The sequence below is a fragment of the Mercenaria mercenaria genome, chromosome 9 (assembly GCF_021730395.1).
Source record: "Mercenaria mercenaria strain notata chromosome 9, MADL_Memer_1, whole genome shotgun sequence".
Classification (NCBI taxonomy): Eukaryota; Metazoa; Mollusca; class Bivalvia; order Venerida; family Veneridae; genus Mercenaria; species Mercenaria mercenaria.
In genome coordinates this window covers 64,658,392-64,685,035 of record NC_069369.1, presented here as the reverse complement: position 1 = coordinate 64,685,035, position 26,644 = coordinate 64,658,392, and the positions used below count along the sequence as shown (strand labels likewise).

Genomic DNA, 26,644 nt, shown 5'->3' with positions numbered 1-26,644 from the left:
CATCTGTACAACTGTGCAATATACACGTAAGAATTTTCAGCGTTAAGTTTTAGTATCTGCCTGACAGATTATCCCTTGCTATGAATGTTTTAGGTAGTAGGCAGTTTGCATCGTGCTCACAATGTTTTAACCTAATAATTTAACGCTAATGTTTCAGGACGCACGAGACAACGAGAGTAAGGTGGAGTTTTATTTTGACCACCTTGGAGACAACCCCTTTCCATTCTTCACTTACTCACAAGTGAAACCAGGCAATTACATTTGTCTTGAAGACCCAATCATGCATAGGTTTATGGATGGAACAGTTGGAATACGCATTGACAACCCCGAACAAGTTCAAGTTCTAGATATCAAAAACGTTATGAAAATGTGAACGCAGATTAAAATTAAGGATGTGCTATGCATACCTGAGCATTATGTGCTGTATTGATGCACGACATTCTTTTACTATTGTTTCAAAGTCGTCCACCTATACTTTCAAAGTGCAGTTATATCTAGTCCTTTGATCAGAACAAGTATCATCACAATAGTAAATATACACATAAGGTAGAGCATACACTTGCTTAGCAACATGACTATTGCTGAAATTTGGCGTCTCATTGGTAAATATTATTTTGTTTGGAATTAATTAGATGATTATAAAGTAAATACATGTTAAGGGGAGCGGTGGTCTAGTGGATAAGGTGTCGGCCGCTCAATCCAGGGGTCGTGGGTTCGAGCCCCACTGGGGTCACGACCATGACTTCTCATATGACACCAGTACTGGTTTTTCCAGGAAGCGGACTCGAGAGTGGTTCCAATAAGCTAGAAGCTTTCATCACAATCGAGCTAAAACAAATTAGTATAAACTAAACTAAATACATGTAAGTTAGAGCAACATAGGTAATCCGGCCAAGTGATGTTTTATAGCTATTTCTATGTGCTAGAACGTTCCCAAATATCTAGATCATCTAGATAAAGAGAAATGTAATTTTCGTCTAATTCATCACTTCAAACTCCGATAGGCGTCTAGATGAATATTTTCTGCACGAAGTTTTCGTGCGTGTAAGAGTGAGAAGTTTTTTCCATTCAGCCTTGGGAACAGAACACGATAGACGTTTATATTTTTTTAAGGGCTGAAAGATGGGTTACCTTCAATATGAATTTGATACATTTGATATTAATGCTTTGTCGTAATTTCTTGATTATGTTGAGCATTGTCATGTATACATAATGATTTATGTTTATCTTAAAATAATGTTGGAAAAGTGTATGATATGTTGTGATGGAAAAATTAAAACAGTCGGTCTGTCGGTTCCCTACGGCTTATACCAAAAACACAAGAGTTTCTTGTTTTCTAGTTCTTATGTAAACTATCGGAGGTGTGGTCTATAAGGGAATGGCGACTGTCCTAGCTTCTATAGAGAGGTTGCGATTTCATACTTATACGTATACCCGTGCAGAAATTCTCTAAACGTAATACAGATGATGATAATAATAATGATAATGCTATATTATAAATAAGAATGATAATGATGATAATAATTCGTCTGCTTAAATATCTTCGATAGATTTGATTGAATTGCGAGTCAGATATATTCTTAAGAAAAACACACTGCTTCAGAAGTTGTTCACCAAAATCGTATTCTGAATTTTGATACCACAAAAAAGATAATAACAACCTACACGTACACGTACGCGTACAATTATAAAATAACAATCTCTCTACAACGGGGATTCAGGGATGACAGCATGACTGATAATGAAGTTTTATCAAGATACTCGTATTTGATAATTCCTGTTGTAAAATAAAATTTAATACACCACACATATGTTGTATAGTGTGATTACAATTAAAACTTGCGTTCCAAAATTAATGTAAAAAACTGACAATTAAAGTTAGATTCATCTGGACGCGAATAAACCAACTACACTGTTCTTGTGGGTGTAGAAAATGACTATGGATCGAGAGGAATTGAGTTATTAATCTACCGCAAAGCCAGTGGATATCTAATAATATAAGTTATAGTTTCCTAGAAATCAAGAAAAATATTTGAATCTTATCAATCACTTTTGGATTCCCCCAAAAGAAAAATGCATTGTTTGCTAACATGTTACTAGATCTACAGAACAAATACATATCACTATTAGGTTTAACATAATAAGGAAGAAAATCATGAAAAACACTGTCAAGGAATGAATAAATCGAACAGAATGACATATTTTTATAACTATAAACTGCCTTTCGAAACAATAATCATGTTCTTCTTCATGGTAAATCAAGTGTTATAATAGCAGGTTACCTCAAAACACTATTAGTATAGATGTCACACACCTTATCTAATCATTCAACACTAAAAACTAGGTTTCTGCATTAAGTGTTATCTTACCGTTGTTAAAACATGTATTGTCTTAAAAAACTATTTAGGACATGCATAAAATAACTTTGTGAAACGGTTAAGACACTCCTAAGTTGTGTCCTAAGCTCAAGCGTAGGAGTGAACTTAACACATAACTTTCATATTTTTGTGAAATGGCCCACTGATGCTTATTTCTGCTTAGTCACAAAATGTAGTAAAGTCAGTAACGTGTGACGCTCTTCGTTACCATACCTACTATATATGACGATATCTCGATAATTAAGATGAATATTTCTAAGCTATTTTCAGACAATATTAAAAATACGTATGAAGGTGTTTTTTTTTTTGATCCAGCGACATTAACTTTTGATCAACGTTTTTCTTTCACCAAGGCAGTATTTTCTAGGGCTTAGAATCAGTACTTTCAGTTACTTCTTTCCAAAACACGGGATTATGGACACTACTACTACTACCTCAACTATTGCTACTACTAGTAGTAGGTTGTGGACACTACTACTACTACTACTACTACTACTACTACTGCTACATCAACTACTACTACTACTACTACTACTACTTCTACGACAACAACAACTACTACAGTAACTACTATTACTACAACTACTAGTACTACTACTACTACTACTACTACTACTAGTACTATTACTATTATTACTAGTAGTAATAATAAGATAAAAACATGTAGGAACAGCGTGTAATTATGTACCAATCACATCACGAGTTCGTGAGGTGTTCCCCTGGCAAGGCGTATGTTCTCCTTGACGATTTAATAAAGACATTGTGTCTGACGTCATTTCGTCCACCATCGCTGAATTTTGTGGACAAGTTGGCATTTACTCGAGGAGAACAGGTAAGTACTGGTACAAAATCTTTGGTAAGGTTAACTATAAAACAAGCAACTATAAATGATGATAAGAATGATACAACCAAGACTTGATAATCTGGTTTTATTGACATACAATATTTGCAAATATTTTACTAAAGAAAAGGTCACACCAATGAAATTGCACCTTATCTTATTTATATACATTACTTACAAAAATATGTTGAAATAATTTCTATCATAAACGTACTGTCACTGTTACTGAAATATTACATAACGGTATAAAAATTCCATTTAGCCGTTTGCTAACAGCTAATATCAACAACCACATTTGTTATTTTCTGTCTATTTGCATTTCCAAAACTTTTACTTCATCCGGGTTATTTACTCGAAAACCATATGTCCTGTCTAGGAAATGGTGTATCACTGGATTTTTAAGACATATGTAACCACCGGGTTTAATTTGTGAGTATCTGAAGAAAGGAGAGGGATCATCGTGATATTGGTCCAGATAAAATTCTACTTTACTCTCTTCGTCTTTGGCATCCTGAAACAGTTAACACGAAATACCTACAGGTTGGATAATTATCAATTAGTAATTAGTTTTTTTCGGTAATAGGTTAATATCTTTCCACTAGCATCAAAGAAATTCTGTGTCAGAGTCTTGTTTATATGATGAATGCATGTTGTTACGGAAGGTTTACCAACTGGAAATATGTTACTCGTGGGTTATTGTCGAGATCAATGTTGTTCAGCAAGTAATCAAGGCCTTCGCGTTATTTATCGCCTGTTTTACTACAGTTCAGAGTTCAGATGCACAGGAACTGAACCACAAGGGCGTTAGCCATATAAACATCATGGCGACGAACAGTGGTAAATCAGACGATAAAACACAAGAAGACGCTGTTTATTTAAATTATATATTAGCACATTAAAACTTTATGATAGAAACTATTCTGAACTTTATTCATCTATGAAGTAAAAATAAAAATGGACGTCATTGCTACATTTTAACGTTAGAATTGACGTCACAATTCTCCCTAACAGGTCCAGACACCTTTGTCCATTGCAGAATGCCAGGTTAGAATTTGTATTTTATGAAACTTCTTTGCCATTTTCATTAACTAAATACCACGTTATAATAACTAAAATGAAACATTTGGTTTTCGTAAATGATGTAATGTTACTGACTTCATTCCGAAGTGCCGTTAATGTCATACTTTAAGAACCCACCTTGATGTATATTCCATGTCTCATTACATTTTCTTGATATCTATACATGAAGGCCACCAGTATATACTTTCGTCTTTGAAGTAAGAAAGTCAGCATGTCCACTCTTTCGACTGGGACATCGCCAAGTTCTGTGACAATATCGTGAGCAGGATACAAATCTGCGGCCAATGTTTTAGCCTTTATCAGGGAACCGTCTGGTCGTTTTGCCCTCTTGAGTGCTTGTTGTAACGAAAGTGTCTCGTAAAAACGTTCAACCGGTGCAGTGTAATTTTTAGTCAAAGTGAAATTTCCAGCACTCATTTCGTGGTATAAAGTCATTACCTTTGCCTCTAGATCTCTTTCTTGATGGACTTTGATGATTCGCTCCTCTTCCTCAGTCAATTTCAGTGTTAAAGTTTCTTTTAGATTCTTCTGAAATTGAAATTTGTTTTGAAAGTCAATACATACTTGGACTGTTTTGCGAAGTAGCATAGTACTCGTGTGATTGATAACAGTTGAAATATCACTTAAAAATAGACGAAAATGTAAATAAAGTAAAAATGCTTTACTTTAGATAGTTTGATTTATATGATAAATACTTAGGTATTGTTACCCGAGTTTTAAGAAATCTAATAAAAATACAAGCACACTCGGTTTGAGTGAGTCTGTTCATGAATGGTAAAAAATGTCCAACACCAGTCATGCCCTTAGTAGCAGCTTAGTCCGATCTTTTATGTGGTAAAATTTAAATGATTTCGTGTTCTCATGGGACAACATGCAATCACTAACAACATCGAGTCGAAGAACCTACAAACAGCATGTTGAGTAGTCGACATTATTATTTTCCATAAGACCATCTCTCCAATGCCATAGATGTCTTAGTCATTTATGTTATCTTTATATTCACTCATATTATTGAGTAAATTAGGATGCCAAAATGTGAAACGATTGTCAGTTATCATCAGCTGTCAGTGCTATAAATGTTATTGTCAGACATTTTCTTTATGTAATGTAATTTATACCTGTTCGCATTTGCACTTGTGATTAGTCCAGTCTGCTTTTTGACACTGTCTTGAGCAGTAGGCGACCGTTTGACATCTTGCACATTTTTTAGAAGCCCCTGGCGACCTGCAGTGTTCACATGGATATTTACCAATCGTTTTTGGCTTCGCTGGTTTTCCTGCTGAGCCATTTCCCTTATGTGTTGAGGGCATATCCGTTGATTTAAGTGTCTTTTCTTTGGTAATTGGCAGATTTCTTGTTTCCATGTCCTTGCTATACGACTGAGGGCCAGCTTCTTTGTTTTTGTTATGCGATTGACGATTATCTACACATATCGCCTTATGGTGTGGCCAGTCGACACTCTGACACAACTTGGAGCAGTAATAAACAGCGTAACAGCGGCCACATTGCCTGAGGTTTGCGTCATTATTTGAGCAACGTTGACAAACCACATCCTTGTTAGACATTGTAGACACCAGCTGTGGAAGAAATGCTGAAACGCCAAAACGTATTGCAAGTATTTTTGTTTGCTTAAAGTATTTTTTATTTCTGCTATGAATGCGAGTTAAAGAACTTAATTAGGAAACCTTATCTGTATTTGCAAATTGGACCTTTTATGGTGCCCTTTGTATATTAAAGAACAAACTTAAATAAAAGAGAGATATAAGCATGTATTATTTTTAGGGTTTTAGTCAATTTGTAAGCATATTCATTATGCATTGGCATTAAATATTACTTCTTATTACTTAACTCTTACAGGCAATACGGCTTACTTTTTCTGTGCTTTATAGGCTGAACACCACTAAATCCGTCAGTTCTTTTTTCGGTAGCAGGTTATACTTGGATTTGAACATTTTGGGCCCGGCCAGGCTTACATGTAGCGAGTCGTAATATTGCACTTCCCTAATGTGCAGAATCACTTTTATAAATTGTGTACATGTTTTGTGCTTTTAAATAATAACAAAATCAGGACTCTCATACAAGATTTTAGAAAGTTATCAAAACGAAAGTTGTACCCCACCCATTAAAGATAACACGCCAAATTATCATTTTTTGCACTTTTTGGACAACCTGCAATGATCCCGTTGCAGGAACAATGTCCAATTTATTTGCATTTCTCAGTTTAATAGGCCCTACTTAACTACATGATATTAATGGAATGTCGGCCTAGCCATCTCGTATTTTCACAAAATAGCAAAAATGTACCCGAGTGTCAATCAACTAGCATGGAACTCTTCAATGATTTGCATTTCTCTCACCGAAGATGACTCGTCGATTCATACAAAGCTAACAACAGTTAGTTTTACAATATATCTCACTGTAATTTACAGACGTCCAAAATCACGAAGTTCTAATTATTACAAATATTGACGGGGTCCAAAATTCGAAGTGTACCCTGCTACCTTAAGATTTTTTTAGCTTATACTAATTTGTTTTAGCTCGATTGTGATGAAAGCTTCAAGCTGATTGTAACTACTCTTGAGTCCGCTTCCTGGAAAAACCAGTACTTGTGTCATATGAGAAGTCATGGTCGAACCCACGACCCCTGGATTGAGCGGCGACACCTAATCCACTAGACCACCGCGCCTCTTTTTAAGGTTCTTGTTCATATCAGTACCACTGTATTCTTGTAAAAGAATATGTTATGAATACAATAAAACTGAATGAAAACAATAAACCTTATTCATTGTGTATTTCATCATATTCAAGTATACCACAAATCAATTTCTCAGTTTTTACATGCACATTAAGTATAATCATATATATGTATACAACCATGGAAACACAAAAGAATAAAGTTATTTTGTGGTTTGTCCTTAATCTGTCTTGACTAAATTAAGAACTTGAATAATGAATATGATGCCATGAAAAGCAGACACACTATTTTAATTGCACAACCTTTACATTGAAGATTTATCACCGTAGCGAATCATAACGTTTTCAAGCGTTGACAAAAATGAATCTTTCAAAAACGTCACCTGTATATTCCTCTATCTAGAATATCTTGTCCGAAATTTGAAATAAGTCTGATTAGTAAACGTCATATGATTACATTACAGTTTTGTCTTGACATAAACGATTACTATGGTTGCTTTAAAAGTATAATGTAATGTGCAACATACTTACATCCGCTCTAGGCAGAAATATATCCCGAAGAAAAGTTATTCGTTTTCGGAAAACGCATTTCAAAATTGGAATTATAACAACTAACCCGTTAATTAGTATATCTGATTTTTCTATGACGCATTATCAGTATCGAATTACAACCATTTTGTATGTCTTTTAAAAACTGCCTTTTCTTTTATCACGACGAAATCTTTTGTTTTCGTGTTTTGTTGGTTTTAATGTCAGATATATACTTCAGGGTCATGGTATTCAAAGTACTTGTAATAAAAAAGAGCGTGAAAGTATTTATCTCATACATTCTTTTCTTCTACATATTTCCTAAACCAGCATGTCGGCCATTTTGACAAATATGAAATAGGTAACATGAAAAAAAAAAAGATCTGATGCTTTAAGGCCTAATGTAAAGGAACCAGCGTGGGAGCCATCTGGTCTAGTCGCGTAATGGCGGACAGGCTTTTGAACACTAATTTTTCATTTAGCATGGTCACAGAGGTCTAGATTAAAGCTGTTTTCTGTTTAAATTTCATTGTGGATGTATTTTTGACATTTTGGTAGAAAAAATGGGAGAGGAGGTTGTATTTGGTGAAGTGAAACTCAATTTTAGTATGAGTATAACGTCCAGGTCACAGCAGTGTGATTTTGATGGGATTTTACAGTAAGCAAATGTGACAAGAGAAATCTCTCTTAGAAGATACATGACCCCTACTTTCCTCTTCATTTTATATCAGTTTTATAATAAGTCTTTAAAATGAGGTAAGGATTTGTTCTCTGAAATGGGTCTAGCTATGTTTGATAGCTCTTTAAAAATGTCAGTTTTATATAGAATATATAGGGAATACTATTTAGTGTAGTGTGACAATTTTCTGAAGTATTCTGACATTCCCTGTCATGAATTGATCGGACAACATGCTATAAGTAAAAGTATGCCAAACTAATAGAATCTTTAAATTGTTTTGCCCACATACATATTTTTTACAATATTGTTCCAGTTTAATACGACAAAGAACATTACAAAACATTACAATTAAAGCAGGAATAATTATGTAGATTTATTCAAAATCGATTGAATCATTGCCAGCAGGAATGTATATTTGTCTGAAAGGTTATCCCAAGATTCCACAGGGATATGCTAAATCCATTGTTTATATATTTAATTACTAGTAGGATGAGATGTGCGGGGGATTTTCCTAAATGGTGTTTCTTTGAATACTACTCTGTAAGTCTAAAAATACATAATATGTTAAATAAATTATTTATTATACCGCTTTTGTACATATAATTTCCCACTCTGTTAGAATGTTTACTCGTTTGCTAGATGTTTGTAGTTATCCAAATGTAATGTACTCATTTCGTCAATCACTTTTGCCTTTTTTAACAAATGTTGTTGATTTTTTTATTGAACAGACAGACGCCTTGTCATTGGAGTTTGTGTTATTTAGAAAAAGGTAACTAATTGCAGTCTTATTAAAACATTCTTGGTGTTATATTTTTATCGTCATTTATGAAGTGTACACATATTATTTCGTATTTATACGGACTATGTCATAATTGTCGTTATTTATTTTTCTTTTTGATTTCGATGATTGAGTAGTCGGCCCCAAGAATGAAAGAAATAACTATGCAAAGCAACAATACTTTGTAATTACACAATGACACAAATTACTGTAATTTGCTGAACGTATATCACAGCGCAAGGAAAGAGCAATGATCCAACATGCTGCTTTTCTTCTGTATACAAGCTCTTCCAGAATAGCAGTATTATAGCACATTGTCTGTGATTTCTCATTTCCTTAGAGACGTCAGAATCTTACAACTATGTCGGCATAGAAACAACAAATGCCTTTTGTTCTATAAACAAAAATTTTATGAGGCACAGACGGTTTTATTTTCTCGGTTTAAATTGAATTTCTACCGAGATAAAGGTTACGTTATGTTGAATTTCAGCAATCACGGAATTATTTCATTAGCGATGAAACTGATACATGACGCAGTCTTCTAATTTGATTTTTAAACGTTAATTTTTTCCATTAGTAAAATTTGAAAATGCGTTTTTTTCTTCAGTATTATGGGAGTATTATTCTTTGGATTCTTGATTTTAAATTGTTTGAGCACGACATTTAGTTTTGATCACAATATAAAATAATTTTAAATGATAAAAGAAGTCTGCAAGGAATGCAGATTTTGTAATTTGAATGCATTTAAACATCACGCATTCCTTACAGAATCAATATTCTAGCTGAATCGCGTAGAGAAAAACAAAGTAAGAGTTGTTATATTTCGATCTTTTTAAGATCGTTCAGCACGACTTTTATGTTGTGTTATTGGTATTGCTCGGTTTTTCAGCAAGAACATTTCGGCTTGGGTGGTTCCAATACTCCCGCTTTCATAGCATTAGGTATTGTAGAACAACCCCTTGAACATATCTGCGGATATCTCTTAATTGTTTTTTGGTACTTGTAACATATGTAAATGTTGAGTTCTGCTCAACCCGGGGCTAGAGGCCGTGGACGGTAGCAAGCATTTCCACTACCGTCCATAAACAGGCTCAATCAAACCGAGCTTGCAACATTTTCATTTTGTCGTGTTGAGCCACCTGTGGAGTTTCCACTTCTTATATTTGACGTTGACGTAACGTTTGACCAAACCCTTTTGCCTTTTGTAATGTAAAGTACCAATCATTTCAGAATATTAAAGCCTATGTATATTTTTCATGTATTGAAATAACGGCGTGGTGCACTGTTTCTGTTATGCTGCATTTTTATTCACTGGGTATAAAGAAGCGGGTAATACATGAAGGTCAAATATTTCCATGAATTGATACGATACTCTCTATATATACAAATGTCATTTTGTTTTGTTTAACTAGTCTAATAAATGCAATTTTGGAATGACGCAAATGTAATATAATGTTCATCTAAGGAGTACTGTTGTATAACTTCCTACACCGTCAGGAAAGTCAGTCAGTGGAAAGTTTTATAGAGACAAAGTACTGAAAACTGTTAAACGAAAATACAAAAAATGAGTCCAAGGACTGGTCTACGCGGTCCCCAATTGATCGATGCCAACGCTGCGGCTCACAAAAGTGCAATCGTTCAAATGTTTCTGAGAGATGAAAAAGTGGTACAAATCAATCATCTCGCTTATTCACCAGATCTAAGTCCTTGTGACTTTTTCGTCTTTCCAAGGCTGAAATAGATGCTGGCTGGGCGCAAATATTTATCGCAAAAATCACCTGGGAGTTGTATTTTTCATTTAATTAACCTATTGGGTTTCTCGACTGTGGAAGTCCGTGGAAGTCAAAGGCGAATACTTCAAAGGGTCGAAGCCCGTACACAGACCGTGTACCATAAACCAGCACGATTGTCATTATTTTTAGAATGGAGATCGTATTTAAAATTAGCTTTCAGTTTTTTGTTATAGTTGTGTGTGTATGTGTGTGTGTGTGTGTGTTTTGTGGTTTTTTTTGTTGAGGATGGGGCTGTGGGGGGGGGGGGGGGGGGTGTTTAACGCCGTTTTCAACAGTATTTCAGTTATGTAACGGCGGGCAATAAACCTACCCAGTGTTCCTGGATTCTGTACCAGTACAAACCTGTTCTCTGGAAATAACTGCCAACTTCCCGACGTGAAGGGCTAATTTAATCATTGTTATGGGTCATTGGCACTCTCTTAACGAACCACAGCACCATGCAATATCGCTATGACTACACAGCCATCCGGTATTCAACAGAGTGGTGCTGAATCTCTGAGGTCCCTCCAGGGGGATTCAGTGCCGGGCTCTGAGCCTCGACAGAGTCCACCCACAGCTACTGGGGGTCCCTCCTTCAATCCGCAACATGCAAAGAGAAGAAGGAGGAACATACCAAGCAGAAAAACCAATCCGCATCAACCTTTCAGGCTGATGCATTGGAATGCGGAGGGTGTCTTCAACAAGAAAGCTGAACTTGAGCATATCCTCCATGAGAAAGACATCAATGTCTGTTGCATTTAGGAAACTCACCTACAGCCAGAGAAATCCTTCAAAGTCAGAGGATACCAGTGTTTCCGCTGTGACAGAATTGGCAGCCGAAAAGGAGGCATCATGACATTGGTCAGGAACAACATCAGCGCTGTCCAGACCAACACGCATATGGATGACTCCGAGTTCCAAGTTCTGAGCCTCAGAAAGAACGAGTTTAGTTTGAAACTTGTGAACATATACAAGTGACAAAGCTCTGTCCCTTGACAAAGTTACAACTGATGAAATCAGGTTCATCACTGATGGAGACTTTAACAGTCACTCACAAAGCTGGGGATATGACCACCTGGATAAACGTGGAGAGAAAGTGGAGACCTGGCAAGATGATAACAAGTTAAACCTCATCAACAACCCCCCAACTTTTTACTCCAGAAGCTGGTGAACAACATCAACCCCTGATCTTGCTTTATGTACTGATGACATACATGGACATGTCAAGCGGGAAGTCAATGAACAACTAGGAGGTAGCGACCATCGCCCAGTCCAACTTTCTATGGACCGTATAGCCTCTACTTCACCTAACATCCCAGATGGAACTACAAGAAGGCCAGGTGGACCTTTTTCCAAAGTCTGAGTGATGAGCTCTGTAAAGAGATCAGAGTGGAAGGTAGAGACATCAACCGGATTGTCAAAGACTTCAACGCCAGTATACTTAAGGTTTCTTACAGCGCCATTCCAAGGGGAGCAAGAAAGGACTATAAGCCCTACTGGAGTGATGAATTGGAGAATCTACAGGCAAAGTTATCAGAAGCCAAGGAGGAAGCAGAAAACAATCCCTCACAAGAAAGTAATCTCTCTCTACAGCAAGACAATGCCAAATTCCTCAGGCACAAACGGGAAGCACAAAGGAAGAGCTGGGGAAACAAAACAGCCTCGCTCAACCTAGAGCGAGATGATCAAAAGCTGTGGAGATTGACGAGACAGCTGAACGATGAGGAAACAGGAAGAGGCTCAGTAACTTTGGAAGAGAATGGTGAAATGTTGACGGGTAAACAAGCGGCAAACACTTTTGCCTCTAACTACAAAGATGTTTCCAACATCCCCAACAGGGAACGGCAAAGGGAAGCCCGAAGAGAAAAAAGGGAAAGGCAGCCAAGCCAAGTGACACCAGAATGCATGAAGCAGGGTCTTAAACTGCATGAGCTACAGACAGCTCTTAGGCATTTGAAGACAAAGAAGTCTCCTGGACCAGATGGAGTCACAAATGAAATGCTGACCCATCTAGGCACTGAAGCAATTTGCAAACTCATGGAAATTTACAACTACAGCTGGACACAAGGACTGCTTCCACAGATATGGAAAGAGGCAGTCATGATCCCCATCCACAAGAAAGGGAAGGATCCAAAGAAGGCTGCAAGCTACCGCCCAATCAGCCTAACCAGTTGTGTTGGAAAGACCATGGAGAGGATTGTGAATGCACGCCTGAAGTGGTACATGGAGACTAACAACCTATTCGCAACGCAACAAGATGGCTTCAGAAAATTCCGCTCCACTGAGGACCAGACCACTTATCTATCGCAAGAGATAGAGGACGCCTTCCAAGAGCAGAAAGTCGTGCTTACAGCATGGATTGATCTGCAGAGGGCGTTTGACAAAGTCTGGACTGATGGACTCCTCGTCAAGCTGATGAGGACTTGAGTAGGAGGTCACATGCTGAAGTGGATTAAGTCATACCTCCACAACAGGAGAGCAAGATTCAGTTTAGAACCTGTTGCGTCATGGTGTCCCACAAGGCGGAGTCTTATCCCCTACACTCTTCTTGCTTTCATCAATGATCTGGTGTCTGACCTACCGAAAGGAGTTAAGGCTGCTCTCTACGCTGACGATCTGGTGTTATGGTGTAAGGAAGAACATGCCACTACAGCCACATACATGATGCAAGAAGCCATCAACAAGCTTTCAGCTTGGGCTGAAGATTGGTGTGTATCGATCAATACAGAGGAATCGCTTTCAGCTTGGGCTGAAGACTGGTGTGTATCGATCAATACAGAGGAATCGTCCACCACACTATTCTCCCTGTCGTCAAAGCAGAGGGCGGGTAAAATCAAGATGGGAAATACTTCGCTGATTGAAGCAGACGAGTCAAAATACCTCGGAGTGACCTTGGACAAACGGCTAACCTGGAAGCCCCACATTAGTCAATTAGAAGGGAAGGCTTGTTGGAAGCTTGCCATGATGCGCAAACTTGCTGGAACAACGTGGGGGGCAAATGAGCAAATACTCAAAACAGTATATTAGGGAACAGTTAGAACCCATTTAGAGTATAGCTCAACTGCCTGGTCCACTACTGCCAAAACTAACCAGCAGGCTTTAGACAAGGTTCAGAACCAGGCATTGCGGATCATGACAGGTGCTACAAAGTCTACACCAATCTCCTTCATGGAGAAGCTAACAGGCACACAGCCGTTACAAGACAGAAGACATGCAAAGGTTCTGCTTCAAGCAGAGAAGTTCAGGTCTTTTCAAGACCATCCCATGAAAGCCAAGCTAGATGGCTACACAAAGAATCGGCTCAAACGTAGCAGCTTCGTACATGAGGCACAGAAACTCAACCGAGAGTTCAAAACTGAGCTGAGCATGCAAGAGAATGAAGGCATTCGGAAGAGCCTCACACTTGCTATGATCAATGAAGACTATCCTCCGGAATCACTGACTCATGTCTATACAGATCTGGATCAGCCACATGCGCCGTCAAAGATGGAGAAGCAGGAGTTTTCATTCAATACCCATCTGGCAAGAGAGAAACACTACATGCAGCCACAGGAAAACACTGCAGCAATTACAAGGCAGAGACTGAAGCACCCATGAAGGCCGTCTCAGTGGTTGAAGACTCGGCAGAAGAAAGCTCCTCAGTCGTCTTTCTCACAGATGCACTGTCTGTCATGGAAGCTCTGATCAACAATAAAGCTCCGCAGCTAGCCAGGAGAATGCAGAGCCTGAGTATAACCTGCAAAGTAGCACTTCAGTGGATTCCATCCCATTGTGGACTTGCAGGCAATGAAGAGGCAGATAAACTGGCTAAGCTAGGAGCTCAGTCAGAACAACCAACAGAACCTGTGAGTTACAAGGAGAAAGTCACCCTCATCAAGGCACTAACGAGACCAAGGATGGAGGAAGATGCTTTTCATCTCCTTGATCGGTCTGAACAAGTGATGATGGTCAGGCTCCGCTCAGGGCACAACAAGCTCAATGCTCACATGTACAAAATATACAGACTGACATCATCGCCAACTTGTCCATGTTGTGAAGAAGATCAGACTGCGGAGCATATACTTCAGAAATGTAAAAGGCATGACCAGAAGCGAGCTGCGACTTGGCCGATAGATACCTCAATCCACCAGAAACTGTATGGAGGCATTGAGGATCTGCGGCAAACCACAAGTTTCGTCGAGGCTACTGGTCTGACAGTGTAGTCGCGAACGACAAGAAGAAAGAAGAATCATTGTTATTACATGGTCAATTCAGAGCCACCCCCTCCTCCCCTATTGAATTTACTTGGGTAATAGGTACTGTCTCTACTTCACCTGTTATAGGCAAAGTACAAACGTAAATTAACGTCTTATGTACTTAAAGCGATACCAACCTCAAAAAATTATCTAGTGGAGGCTTTAAGCCGAAAGAAAAGATTTTGTTTTGTATGATTCTTGCGTGTTATATCATAATATTACAATTCTGATGTAGAACCAATCGCTACATGGAGTATTTAACAAATTAAAGGCTGATTTTAATGAAACTTTACCAGCAGAAATTTTCTTTGTACTTCTCACACGTACAGTTCTTTTATCTTTCGTTCAGTTCTAAAAATATTTTGTACAAATATTTGTCGAGATAAATGTATTTATTTGGTGTTTATTGGAAAATTACCGGAGCGTGTCCAGTTTTAATGATTTAAGTAATTCTGCAGGTAAAACATGTAAATGTTGGCCGATTTGTAAAAAAAAAACATTTTTAGTTAAATTTTTTACTGCATTTCTTTCATACAATGCTCTTGGGGTAATGGCAAAACCACTGGACCGTGACAAATTGTATTCATTGATAATATGCACGTATTTATTTGTACTTCTTATATGTTTAGTAACAACAGAGGTGAAAAGGAACCGTAATTTTAACCTGAAATTCTAAGTTAAAAGGTCGGATAATTCATGAAATATTGGTTTGGGAGTTATTGCACTTTTATCATATGATGTTGGTGATGATAAGGAATAACTACTTTTTTTAAGTTTGAAGCAAAACCATTTAGTTATAACAGAGATAAAATGAAAGTGATCAAAACTTTAACCAATGTTTGATTAGGATAGCTCTCTATATACTTTGTATAGTCAAGCGAATAAAATGGTCATATTAATTTTAGACAATGTTGTAGAGGATTTCAACAATGAAAATATGATTCTCGGTTACTCTAAGTTTAAATTATATAATGTCAAATTAGCCCTGGAAAACAGATTTTGAGTAGGAATATATATAAGAGTGCCCTTGCAATAAATTGTACCATAGATGAGTTTGGATATTTCAAAAAACCAAATGCTGAATTCTAGTGAGTTTTTAGGATATTAAATTATCAGTATTGCCTAATCAATAAGAAGGAAATAAATATACACCCAAAAGGTCGTGCTCCACACCCCCATGATATATGCATATGTATAAATTAACTTAGTATGTGATTATAAAATATCAAATCTAAAATCAATTCAAAAGCAAGGAATAAGACTTTCCGAGTAATGGAAATATTTTCTTTTTAAAAAATCTGACCTGAAGCCAACTAAACCGGAAGTGAAGGCGTAACGTCATTTATCCGGAAAACGTAGCAAAAAGCCTTGATTCGGCGTACGGAAATGAAAATAATTCTATGATTTAATCGAAACCTGTGAGTAAATTCATTACAATGGCATTGTTGCTATATTTCTAAAGTCAAAATATGATATTAAAACATATGACGCGTTAAAAAAATCAAAAAGTGTCTTAAACTTAGCGTGAAATGTCCGGTTCACTTTAATCTTGGTCAAATATCTCAAAAATAAGCACACGGACCTATACATTATATTTCACCAAATTATAGACCATTTGTTTATTTACAACTGTGAGAAGTTTCATCAAAATCTACATTGTAGAAAAAATTCTATTCGCAAAAATGTTATGAAAGTTCTGATTTTCCCATAGACTCCCATTATGAAATATTGCCTGAAGTCTAAATTTTTCAAATCAGTCTAGCAAAAAATCAAGCACACGACCCTATCTTTTTTATTTGCTGAATTTTCTAGGTATATTCTGAAGTTTTGAAAAATCAGTTTAATCAAATTCTACATTGTAGAAAAAATTTCGATCCAAACGTGCAGAACTACCTTAAAGCCAGTATATATATTTTTTTTTAAAAAATCCTCTAAAATATATATTAATCTGTTTCTGTCTTCGAAATATCAATCTTATCCGTTTTGGGCTAATCCTGAAGAAATTACCTAATGATGCCAACATGTTGCCTTCCTAACATTCACCAAGATGAAATTATTGACATTATTTTCTGTATTGGGGTTAAGGTCTGACTGGTTAAACTGTCATTCTAAAGCGTGTATAATAGTCAATTGTTTATTTATCATTACAATTTACTATCATTTGTTGTTATCTATGTAATCGATTAGATAATTGTGTTTTTTTTTTTAAAAATCAATAGTCATGTGACTCTTAATGTTACAATTTGGGTCGTATCATTAGATAAGATATTTTCGGAAAATCATACTTTGTTTTACCCTTCAAGATTTCTACTTGTTGTGAAAATTATCTTTTATTGAGTGTTGAATCATTACAAAAGTGAGAATGGCGGATTTGCGTAAGTGCTCCTACTGTCATCAAGCAGACTCAAACCTAAAACGTTGCGGCCGATGCCACAGTGTATATTACTGCTCTAAGACGTGCCAGACATTGGCCTGGACTAAACACAAACACAGCTGTAAAAGTGTTTTGAGCAATAGCAATCAAGTTGCAGCAAGACATGAATTCGCAATTAAGGGAGCGAGCGTTGAAGGATATAGGAGTAGAAGAAAACAGAGTAGCGATACGTCTGATCATGGCAGACTTGTAGAACACTCTAGAATAGAGAAAAGTGAAGTAGAAATTGAAAACGAAACTACAGAGTCAAAAATTAAATCCTACAGAAATACAGATATAACCGGCGAATCTTTCGTCCAATCGGAAAATGTGAGCGAGCACTCTGGCGGAGCGGAGAAAGCCGACGATCTTTGTAATGAAATGGAATTCTTGAACAGAGCTGAAACACATCGTAGTGGATCAGTTATAGGTACAAAACACTGCAGCGAAGCAGAAAAAGACGGCGAATCCTCCAGTGTATTTGTGAAGGACAGCTGCTCATTCAGTGGAGTGGATAGTGTGGATACGTGTGCTTATTGTTCAGCACCCGGGTGTTATCAGAAATGTTCACGATGCAAAGAAATGTTCTACTGTTCGAAAAGCTGTCAAATAAAAGACTGGCCATGTCACAAAGGCACTTGCGTAAAGGTAATAATCATATATAGGTTTTCATAACAGCCAGTCGTACTCGCGTGAGACCGTTGGTTAAACAAATGTGGCAGAATTTATCCTGTATGAGTCGGAAATAATTCGAAAAAATGACTCATTTTTTATATATTTAATTCTGCCTTGCACAGAAAATTATATCATTACAGATGTCACCAGTTAAAATTGTAAAGAAATACCAATCCTCTGACATTGCAGGCACTGATACCTCAAATAATTATTAATTAGCATATGACCTTTGCTCACTTGCAGTATTATCCCCCCTTGACCCAATAAAAGCAAAGTTTTGCCCTTGATTTCGTAGAGAAAAGAAAATGGTTGTAATTCAAAATGTATTTCAGCTGGAATTACAAAACCTGATAAAAATGTTGATTTGCACACGACCTTTGCTCATATCCTTTGAACAAATAAAAGCAGACATATTCCCCTTGATTTGGTAAAAATAGGGATTTTTGACTGTATCTAAGTAATCTTATTGGATCTTCATGAACCTTTACAAAAATGTAAATCACTATAGGGTGGTGGTGAAAAGTAACCTATTGATAAATCTTTATGAAAGTTAATATAACTATAGATCACTATAGGTCAGAGCTTTTCTAATTGATTTTGTAAAAATAGGAATCATCAAGCCGTTGCACGGTCTGGAAATTAGATATCTTTCAAAATATAGTCCCCTCATTCACAAAACAACTTATTCGGCGGGGATACGAACTTGCTTGGTTTAATTATGCGTTATAGGATCGCCATGAACGCGCATTAAAGATGTGTGTTAACAGCACGTATTCTTCCTGTTAACACACCGTCACGCTTCTGTTAAAAGACCCCTCCACGAATTTTGCTAAAATTATTATAAAAAAGGATTATCAAGTTATATCAAACATTTCCTTAATTACATAAACGTCTAATGCTTGTGCAACATCCTGTTTATTCTACGCCAGTAACTGGTTTTGCTTTTGTAGAAACTGACCGCAGAAGAAAAGGAGATTATGATGATACACGAGAGGAAAAAGCAAGAAAGAGAAGAACACTTCAGACCCACCATAAGAGATGCTAAACTTATGTATGGTCAAAATGCAGCTGTTGTTTGCCTTGAAAATAAAAATTTCGAAGGGCCGCCTGCACGAATGTATCAAATGCTAACATTGAAACAAGCGCTTTTATTGGCTTCACGTCCTGCAGGATCATTGGAAATGGCAATCCGCATTGCGAGAATTCTCTTTCCTCTTCACCGCATCGTGACAGATTTTGATGACATCCCCTCAGAGAATTGGTTTCCTTTTTTCCCCTTTTTGGTACCTCCTAAGGGACGGTACGTGCTGGTGGCGTTTATGTACAGATACCATGAACATGCCATGAGACATGGAGTGTATCTGAAGGTTTGTAAACAAAAAAAGTCTATACCAAAAAGAGACCACATTTTCACAGAGTAGTAAAGTAGATCGACACAGGACTTTTTTTATAATTCATTGAAATCTATAAATTTTAGCAATTATAATAGATTTGAAAGATGTTGAAAAGTAGTATAAAATGAATATAAAATGAATGTTCGAAATTGATATGTTCCTTGTCTAATGTAAAATCAAAATGTATAAAATGATCCCTTTGCAGAACAGAATGCAGCCAAGCAAAATAATAGCTGACTCAAATTGATAGTCTCTTTCAGAGAGGCAATGAAGTAATATAACAAACTAAGAAAATCGAAAGGAAAAGATCACTTCAAAGCTAACAATGAGAAATAAATTTCAATCAGAGAAACAGGACTGTGACTTCTAGGTCTCAAACACCATAATCTGGTTGCTTCTGTTCACAAACTTAAATTCGACGGAGTGCGCACAACATGCATTATTTTCACAATGTAGGGACGTTTTTATATACATTTTGCCAGCGTTTCTTCACAGAATACTGTGTAATCTATTTTCAGGATGCAGAAGACAAAAGAAGTAAGGTGGAGTTTTATCTTGACCATCTTGGAGACAACCCCTTTCCGTTCTTCAGATACTCTCAAGTGAAACCAGGCAGTTACATCTATCTTAAGAACCCAGTCATGCATCAGTTTGGTGATGGATCTGTTGGTATTCGAATAGACAACCCGGAAGAAGTTAAAGTTCTGGATACTTAAATGGTCATGAAATAAGGAATGGACACGTTTTCTATCATGGCCTTGTGCGCAGAAAAGTGCCCAACTCAGCTACATCTTTTCTTTTAAACTGTACATGACAGAACGATGAATTAAGGTTTAAATCCTCTTGGGTAGGCTTTGTGTGTGTGCGGGTGTATGTGTGTATGTTCCTTTGTTTGTTCGTTTAGTCCTCGTGTGGTGGCTTTGTGTGTGTGCACGTGTGTGTGTGTGTGTGTGTGTGTGTGTGTGTTTGTGGTGTGCACGTCTGCGTGCTGTAGGTTTCGTTTTGGGGAGGCTGCGATTTTGGTACGTGGCATTCCCTGTTTGATATTTGTCTTTGTTTTTAAAAGTAAGGTATGACATAGATATAAAAGTCCCGATGAAGTTATATGATGTTTTTACATTAATCGTTTGGCACTACAAGCTTAAGTAGTCAATAATTAGTCATTTTTCTTGTAGCGAGTATAACACTTAACATTTCACCCTTTTGAGAGCTGTTTTACTAACATACATGTACCTCTGAATGATATAACCTGCATACTAAATTTTGTTAAAGTAAAATAACTAAGCTTAATACCACAAATCACCTGAAAGGGAAGTAAGATCATCAACAATTGTTTGTTACTTACCTCTAGATTTTGGCTAAAAATGATCTTTCTTTAAAACTGAAGTTTGGTCATATTATGAACATCAGAACATGAAACATGTTTTTTTCTAAACTATCTTAAAAATGCCAAATCAAAGAAAGAAAAAAGAGAAGGAAAACCCATATATTTCCCTGGTCGGGAATCGAACCCGGGCCACCTCGGCAATAAAACTTTGCATGCGTTCTTGACCAGTGCGCAACGGAAGAATATCTACTTAATGATCGTTAAATATAAAGGTTTATAATTAATACAGTTTATCTCCGATACCCGTTCAAAGCCGTTATGAACACTTTTCAATTTTGAATGGAAAAAAGTGCAAACAATTAATTCAGATAATGTTTCCATAAGTAACTAAGTTTCAAAGACTTCTTAAGAACTTTGTTTTATAAAGATTTTTGTTTTTTGTTATCATGTTATCTGGAGGTCAGAGCCTTTAATTAGTAATACAATAATATAATTATATTAGTCACTGTGTGAGTGTGTGTCTATTCAATTATTGTCCGAAAAAACAGGTAATATATATATATTCTTAATTATGTTTAACTTTATTTATAAGATTAATTCTTCCAGCATTTTTTTAAATTCCAGTTATGTGAAGTGTCGTTATTTAGATACTCCTGTGGTGTATTGTCAGTATTGATAAATATCAGAGAAAATTTCTCTATAAAAATGAATTCATGTTAGTTGTGTTTTAATAATGGTAATGGTCTCATTTAGGAATGTGTATTAAACACTAAACTGTTCTATATTACCACATCATAATAATATTTAGATATCATACAGCTTCATGAAAATTGAAATAAAAATAAAATAATTATTCAGGACCAACGTGAACGCACACAATTTAATTTAATGATGAGGATTGTTTACACCAAATAGGAAGTGACTACTCAGCGTTATGTGTGAAGTAGTTCAAAACGTAGTTCCATGTTGTTGATGTAATATGGTATAACTAGTCATATAGGGACGCGGCGGTTATATTTTTGGAAATGTGTTTTGTTGATTAATTGTGAATTTCCAGGTAATAACTGCACTGAGAAACTGTCAATATACGCATACTTTATAAAAAGGAAATTTCTTAGGAGCATTTTTAGAGGGTGTAGTTTTTCAAAACAAATATATTTTCTTCTTTGTAACATAACATCTGAATATTTTTAAAAAAATGTTGTTTTTTTTTGGCAAAGGTCTATAAAAGAAAACGGATCTGAAATTCTCATAGAACTTTGAGTTAAATCTTCCAAAATCTCGTGAAAGCCAAATGAGATCTCGTTCGACAATGGAGGCACTGTATTTACTCATTACATAATAGGCGGCTACGCATTTGACGTATTGATAATACTGCTACGTGATTTCAGGAGAAAACGGCCAATTTTAATTCTGTTGTATATCATTTATTTATTTTGGTTAATGAGACATGTTAGACTTATTTGATATATATATGTTTTATATCATTGAAATGCTCCAAAGTACTGAAAATGAGACCTCAAGATTTAATTCTTTATATAAAATAAAGAAGGAACTGAATTAGTATAGTGCAACCGTAAGACCAGACGTACTTTTGTGGTTTCTCGAATTTATTGGTCCTTTAAATAGTTCAATCGTTGTTTAATTAGTTATTGTTGAAATTATGTTAGCTAATTCTTTATTTATCAATAAATGATATATAGAAATACGTGTATAGTTTGTATATGTCTAACATGGAACATAGTTATACTAAGTGAACAAATCCCAATGAAAGCATCGTCGTGCTGCATATGTTTTACATATATCGAACAACTTGTAAACTGCTATCTGTTTCACATGTTCTTCAGTCATGTACATAAGTTTAAGAATGTACACATTGTAACCGGAAGAAGCTGTTGTAGTTTGTTACGTTTAAAACAATTTCTGCTTACCTAAAATACTAAAGGTAACAGAAAAACAAACCAACAACTATTAACAATAACAAAGTTTATTGTTAAAAGTAACAATGCAAATACGTTGAAAATGTTAACTAGTCCTGAAGTCCAATTATACTATATAAGATAATCCAAATCTTGGCCTGGTCAAATGTAGCTCCAATCAGTATTAATTCCTAATTTCTTACACAATCCAAATCCAAAGAATACAAACCATCTCCTTAAAGATATTTTTAAGCCCACAATGTTAATGTAAATCAATAAAATTTTAAATGCCCAAACACTGGTAATATTTTGTTACCAAGAAATACAGGAAAGTTTTTCAGAAAGATCTTACTGAGGCTCTGCCCTGTCCTCAGGCAGTTTCCTATTCAAAGCACCATGGAAGGTTCCAGCATTTCATGTAACACCAAGAATAAAAAAGAAGATTCTAGGATAAAAAAGAATAACCAACAAATGATGTAAACACTCCGCTGATGGAACCTTGTAGAAAACCATAGAATAAAAAATGATTTATTGACATACGTGATGTCTCAAAACTAGGACATGCTTTACAGTAAACAATGAGTCATCAATATAGAAAAAATATAAAATGAAGCAAAATGGGGAATGATATGCACATAACACCCCCCGAACTAAAGGAAAATGTAATTTTATGTAATAAAACGTTCTTTTAATTTTACTATATAAACTTTCTTTTAATTTTACTATATAATATAAATGAAACACACGCAATACAAATGTATATGAAAAATTTGAATGCTTCATTTTATCATATTTACCATTATAACATATGTACTAAATAACATCAAGTTTTGTAAACTACACAGAGCATGGTTCAAATCCTGGATAAGACATCTGGTATAACATTATCGTTGCCCTTGATATGTTGAATATACTCTTATTAAACTCTTTGAGTGAAAGACTCAACAATCTCTGATTCTAGATAGACTGCAAAGTGGTTTATTGCCAAATTAAGAGCTAGACACTCTTTTGCAATCGTAGAGTAATTTTTCCGGCGCTTATTGAACTTCTTTGACAAATAACAGAGAGGATGATTAACTCCAAAGCAGTCTTCTTGTAGCAATATCCTTTCAGCTCAAATGCCACTAGTATATATTGCAGGATGCACTTAATATGCAAGAAACTCTGCAACAAAGTGTATAAGCCCTAACTATAGTAAAGGAACCAGCGTGGGAGCCATCTGGTCTATCGCGTAATGGCGGACAGGTTTTTGAACACTATTATGTCACTTGGCATGGCCGCAGAGGTCTAAATGAAAGCTGGCTTTTAATTAAATTTCATTTTGGTAGAAAAAATGGGAGAGGAGGATGTATTTGGTGAAGTGAAACTCAATTTTAGTATGAGTAGTACTTCCAAGTCACAGCAGTGTATTTTTTGTGTGATTTTACTGTAAGCAAATGTGACAAGAGAAATATCTCTTAAAAGATATATGACCCCTACTTTTCCCGCCATGTTATATCAGTTTTATCATCACTCTTTAAAATGAGGTAAGGATTTGTTCTCTGAAATGGGTCTAGCTATGTTTGGTAGCTCTTTAAAAATATATCAGTTTTATATGGATAAAAAGATTTACTGGTGTGTGACCTATAATGCATATGTTTTCGAATCACATTCACCTGCACCTTGAATCTCCCCACGGTCGAACTATTTTTCTGCGAGCAGACAATTCACCTAGCGTATGGAAGTGTAGTATTTCTACCAAAATAAATAAATAAATAAACCGAAATAAATAAATAAATAAATAAATAAAAAAAAATAAATAAGTAAATAAAAAAGGTAAGAGTAGATTTCCCGGAAGCACAGAGCACAGCGAACACAGCCAGTGACATGTATCGCAAAGTATGTCTGCAACAAATAGAAACTGTTGTAGAAAGATATAGCATACGGGTTGCTTCAAAAATCCAACAACAAGTACAATCTATTGCAAGATACAAAAATGGGGTTTGAGTAGAGAAACACACAGAGAGACAAAGCAAAACAAACTGAAAAGTAGGACGAAACACCAACAACAAACAAGACAATATATTACATATGATAACATATGATATGAAACGGACAAAAAGCAAATTGAAAATAGGGGCACCACATTGGAACGGTCAGAAACCTACGTAGAGAAAACTGGGGGTTTAAACGCGTTTAGGGTATGCCGACCTCAGACGTACCCTTTTTTAAACAAGTTAGACAAGACAGAGTAAATAAAAAAGCCTCCCTGCAGAGAAAGGCTCTAATATTAGCGACAAAATACCAGACTGTATAAAGTGTAACTCATAAGTAGGGTCAGAGCATCAAGAACCTAACTTTTATGGGCATACTAAGCAAGTTGCAGAACATAATTTCACCCTCTGACTGTTTTTGTAGGATTTAGGAGAAAAACATCACTAGGTCTTACTCTTTATTAGTCGTCGCGCCATCAAATAGGGTAGCTGTAGAGAGGTCAATCACCAAACATGCACTGTGCTTTACGATTTTCGCATTGTATCTTCTTTTAATAAAGTTAATAACACAGTGAACAAATATTTGATAAAAATAAGAATTAAGTTTAATTTTCCGTATCCCCATAGTATACAGGATGCGTAACACCGAAGTTTTTGAAGTGTTTTAAAGTTTGTGTTATCTTTCCTTACAAGTTTGGACACTGTAGTAAAATTTAGTAAAAGCCTCGGCGTATGACCTATTTGTACAACTTGGTAGAGCACATACGGTCCGTAAACAGACATTAAAACTTGTAATTTGAAACCTAAAAAGGATATATGTGTAAGTACATTTTTGAAGGTAATACGATGCAAAAACTTTAATAATATACATATTGGCTTCAACGTACTACAAGGGAGTAGGCAGATAATGTTTCGGTTAAAAAAAAACAACTTTTTTGCTAATTTATTGATTCTGCCAAGTCTGTAACAAACATATCCCTGAAGTAAAAATAATGCATGAGTGTTTTTCTTTTTTTTAAATTTTGTTCAAAATACATAAAAGAATGTTGTTTCTTGTTTTATTTTAAACTAGTAAACGTTTTCTTGTAGTATTCTCGTGTTTGATTATTCTAAACGTTTCCTTTTTACCATAATTTTGTGAGAACGTAAATGCAAATTATATCACGATTCTATAATGTGACGAAATAATGATCGAAAATAAAAGCATTTAATCTAACCAATTTGCATATTTCATATATAAATCGCCTGTTTAATGCCGCTGAATTTGCATATATCAATTGAAAGCTACGCAAATAACAGTATCCGTTGTAATGAAATTTATATCAATTCAATCAGCTTCTATGATAGCAAAATATTACTCAAGCTGAATTTAGCCCTGTGTATAGATGTTTTTTTTCTTCTCTTAATCAAAATTATTATTGAAATCAAAGAATCAAAGACTAGTCAGGAAGCCATGCAATAGTGCTACAAAATTATTTATTTATTTTATAAATTTTAGTTGCTTATTGCACGATGATATTTGATTACAATTTTAATTCCATCGAGTATTAGCATTTTTTTGCTGTTAAAGGGATGGTGTTCCATATGTAGGAGGATTTTGTCATTAATATGATTGAAAAAGTCATTAAATTACACGGGATTTCCGTTCCTAATCGGAATATCTCGCAAAACAGAACATTTAAGTTCAACGATGGTTAAAATTGCATAACGCACACTGCAAAACGGAAGCCAAATGATAGCAATTTTGGAACACGTAATGAAAGAACGTTATCTTTAAAATCGCAACAATTTATCTTTTATGAAATTCAACACGTGATTCATCCAACTCCCATTATATTTTCATTGCGCAATACAAGCATAAAATAATCCGATATGTAACTGTAGAATGCCATTAAAATTCTTCCATACTTTTCTTCCACAATAGAAAAACGTAAAGTATTAATGATGATTGCTTCAGA

The 26,644-nt window shown here is 35.7% G+C and overlaps 2 protein-coding genes across 7 annotated transcripts in view; one reads left to right on the top strand and one right to left on the bottom strand.

Moving 5' to 3' along the window:
• LOC123546263 (uncharacterized) overlaps window positions 1–22,502 on the top strand; it is a 35,135-nt gene extending 12,633 nt beyond the window's left edge. Inside the window, exons 7-11 of the mRNA XM_053550612.1 lie at window positions 158–370; window positions 5,649–5,813; window positions 17,339–18,046; window positions 19,024–19,440; window positions 19,986–22,502. Coding sequence (XP_053406587.1) covers window positions 158–370; window positions 5,649–5,813; window positions 17,339–18,046; window positions 19,024–19,440; window positions 19,986–20,183 — 1,701 coding nt within the window. The 3' untranslated portion in view covers window positions 20,184–22,502. The remainder of the gene's footprint in view (window positions 1–157; window positions 371–5,648; window positions 5,814–17,338; window positions 18,047–19,023; window positions 19,441–19,985) is intronic.
• On the bottom strand, window positions 3,289–24,473 carry LOC123547306 (N-lysine methyltransferase SMYD2-like). Of its 6 annotated transcripts, none has more exons than XM_045334289.2 (4): window positions 22,943–24,473; window positions 5,418–5,890; window positions 4,417–4,827; window positions 3,289–3,730 (listed from the first exon to the last, which is right to left on the bottom strand). In XM_045334289.2, exons 2-4 carry the CDS (start codon window positions 5,862–5,864, stop codon window positions 3,518–3,520), a joined length of 1,071 nt encoding a protein of 356 aa, XP_045190224.2. In that variant the 5' UTR covers window positions 5,865–5,890; window positions 22,943–24,473; the 3' UTR covers window positions 3,289–3,517. The 6 variants fall into 6 exon arrangements, with proteins under 6 accessions (XP_045190224.2, XP_045190229.2, XP_045190228.2 ...); XM_045334294.2 differs by lacking the exon at window positions 22,943–24,473 and adding an exon at window positions 16,993–17,096 and having other exon boundaries at window positions 4,738–4,827; XM_045334293.2 differs by lacking the exon at window positions 22,943–24,473 and adding an exon at window positions 16,993–17,088.
• Between the last annotated feature and the right edge of the window lie 2,171 nt (window positions 24,474–26,644).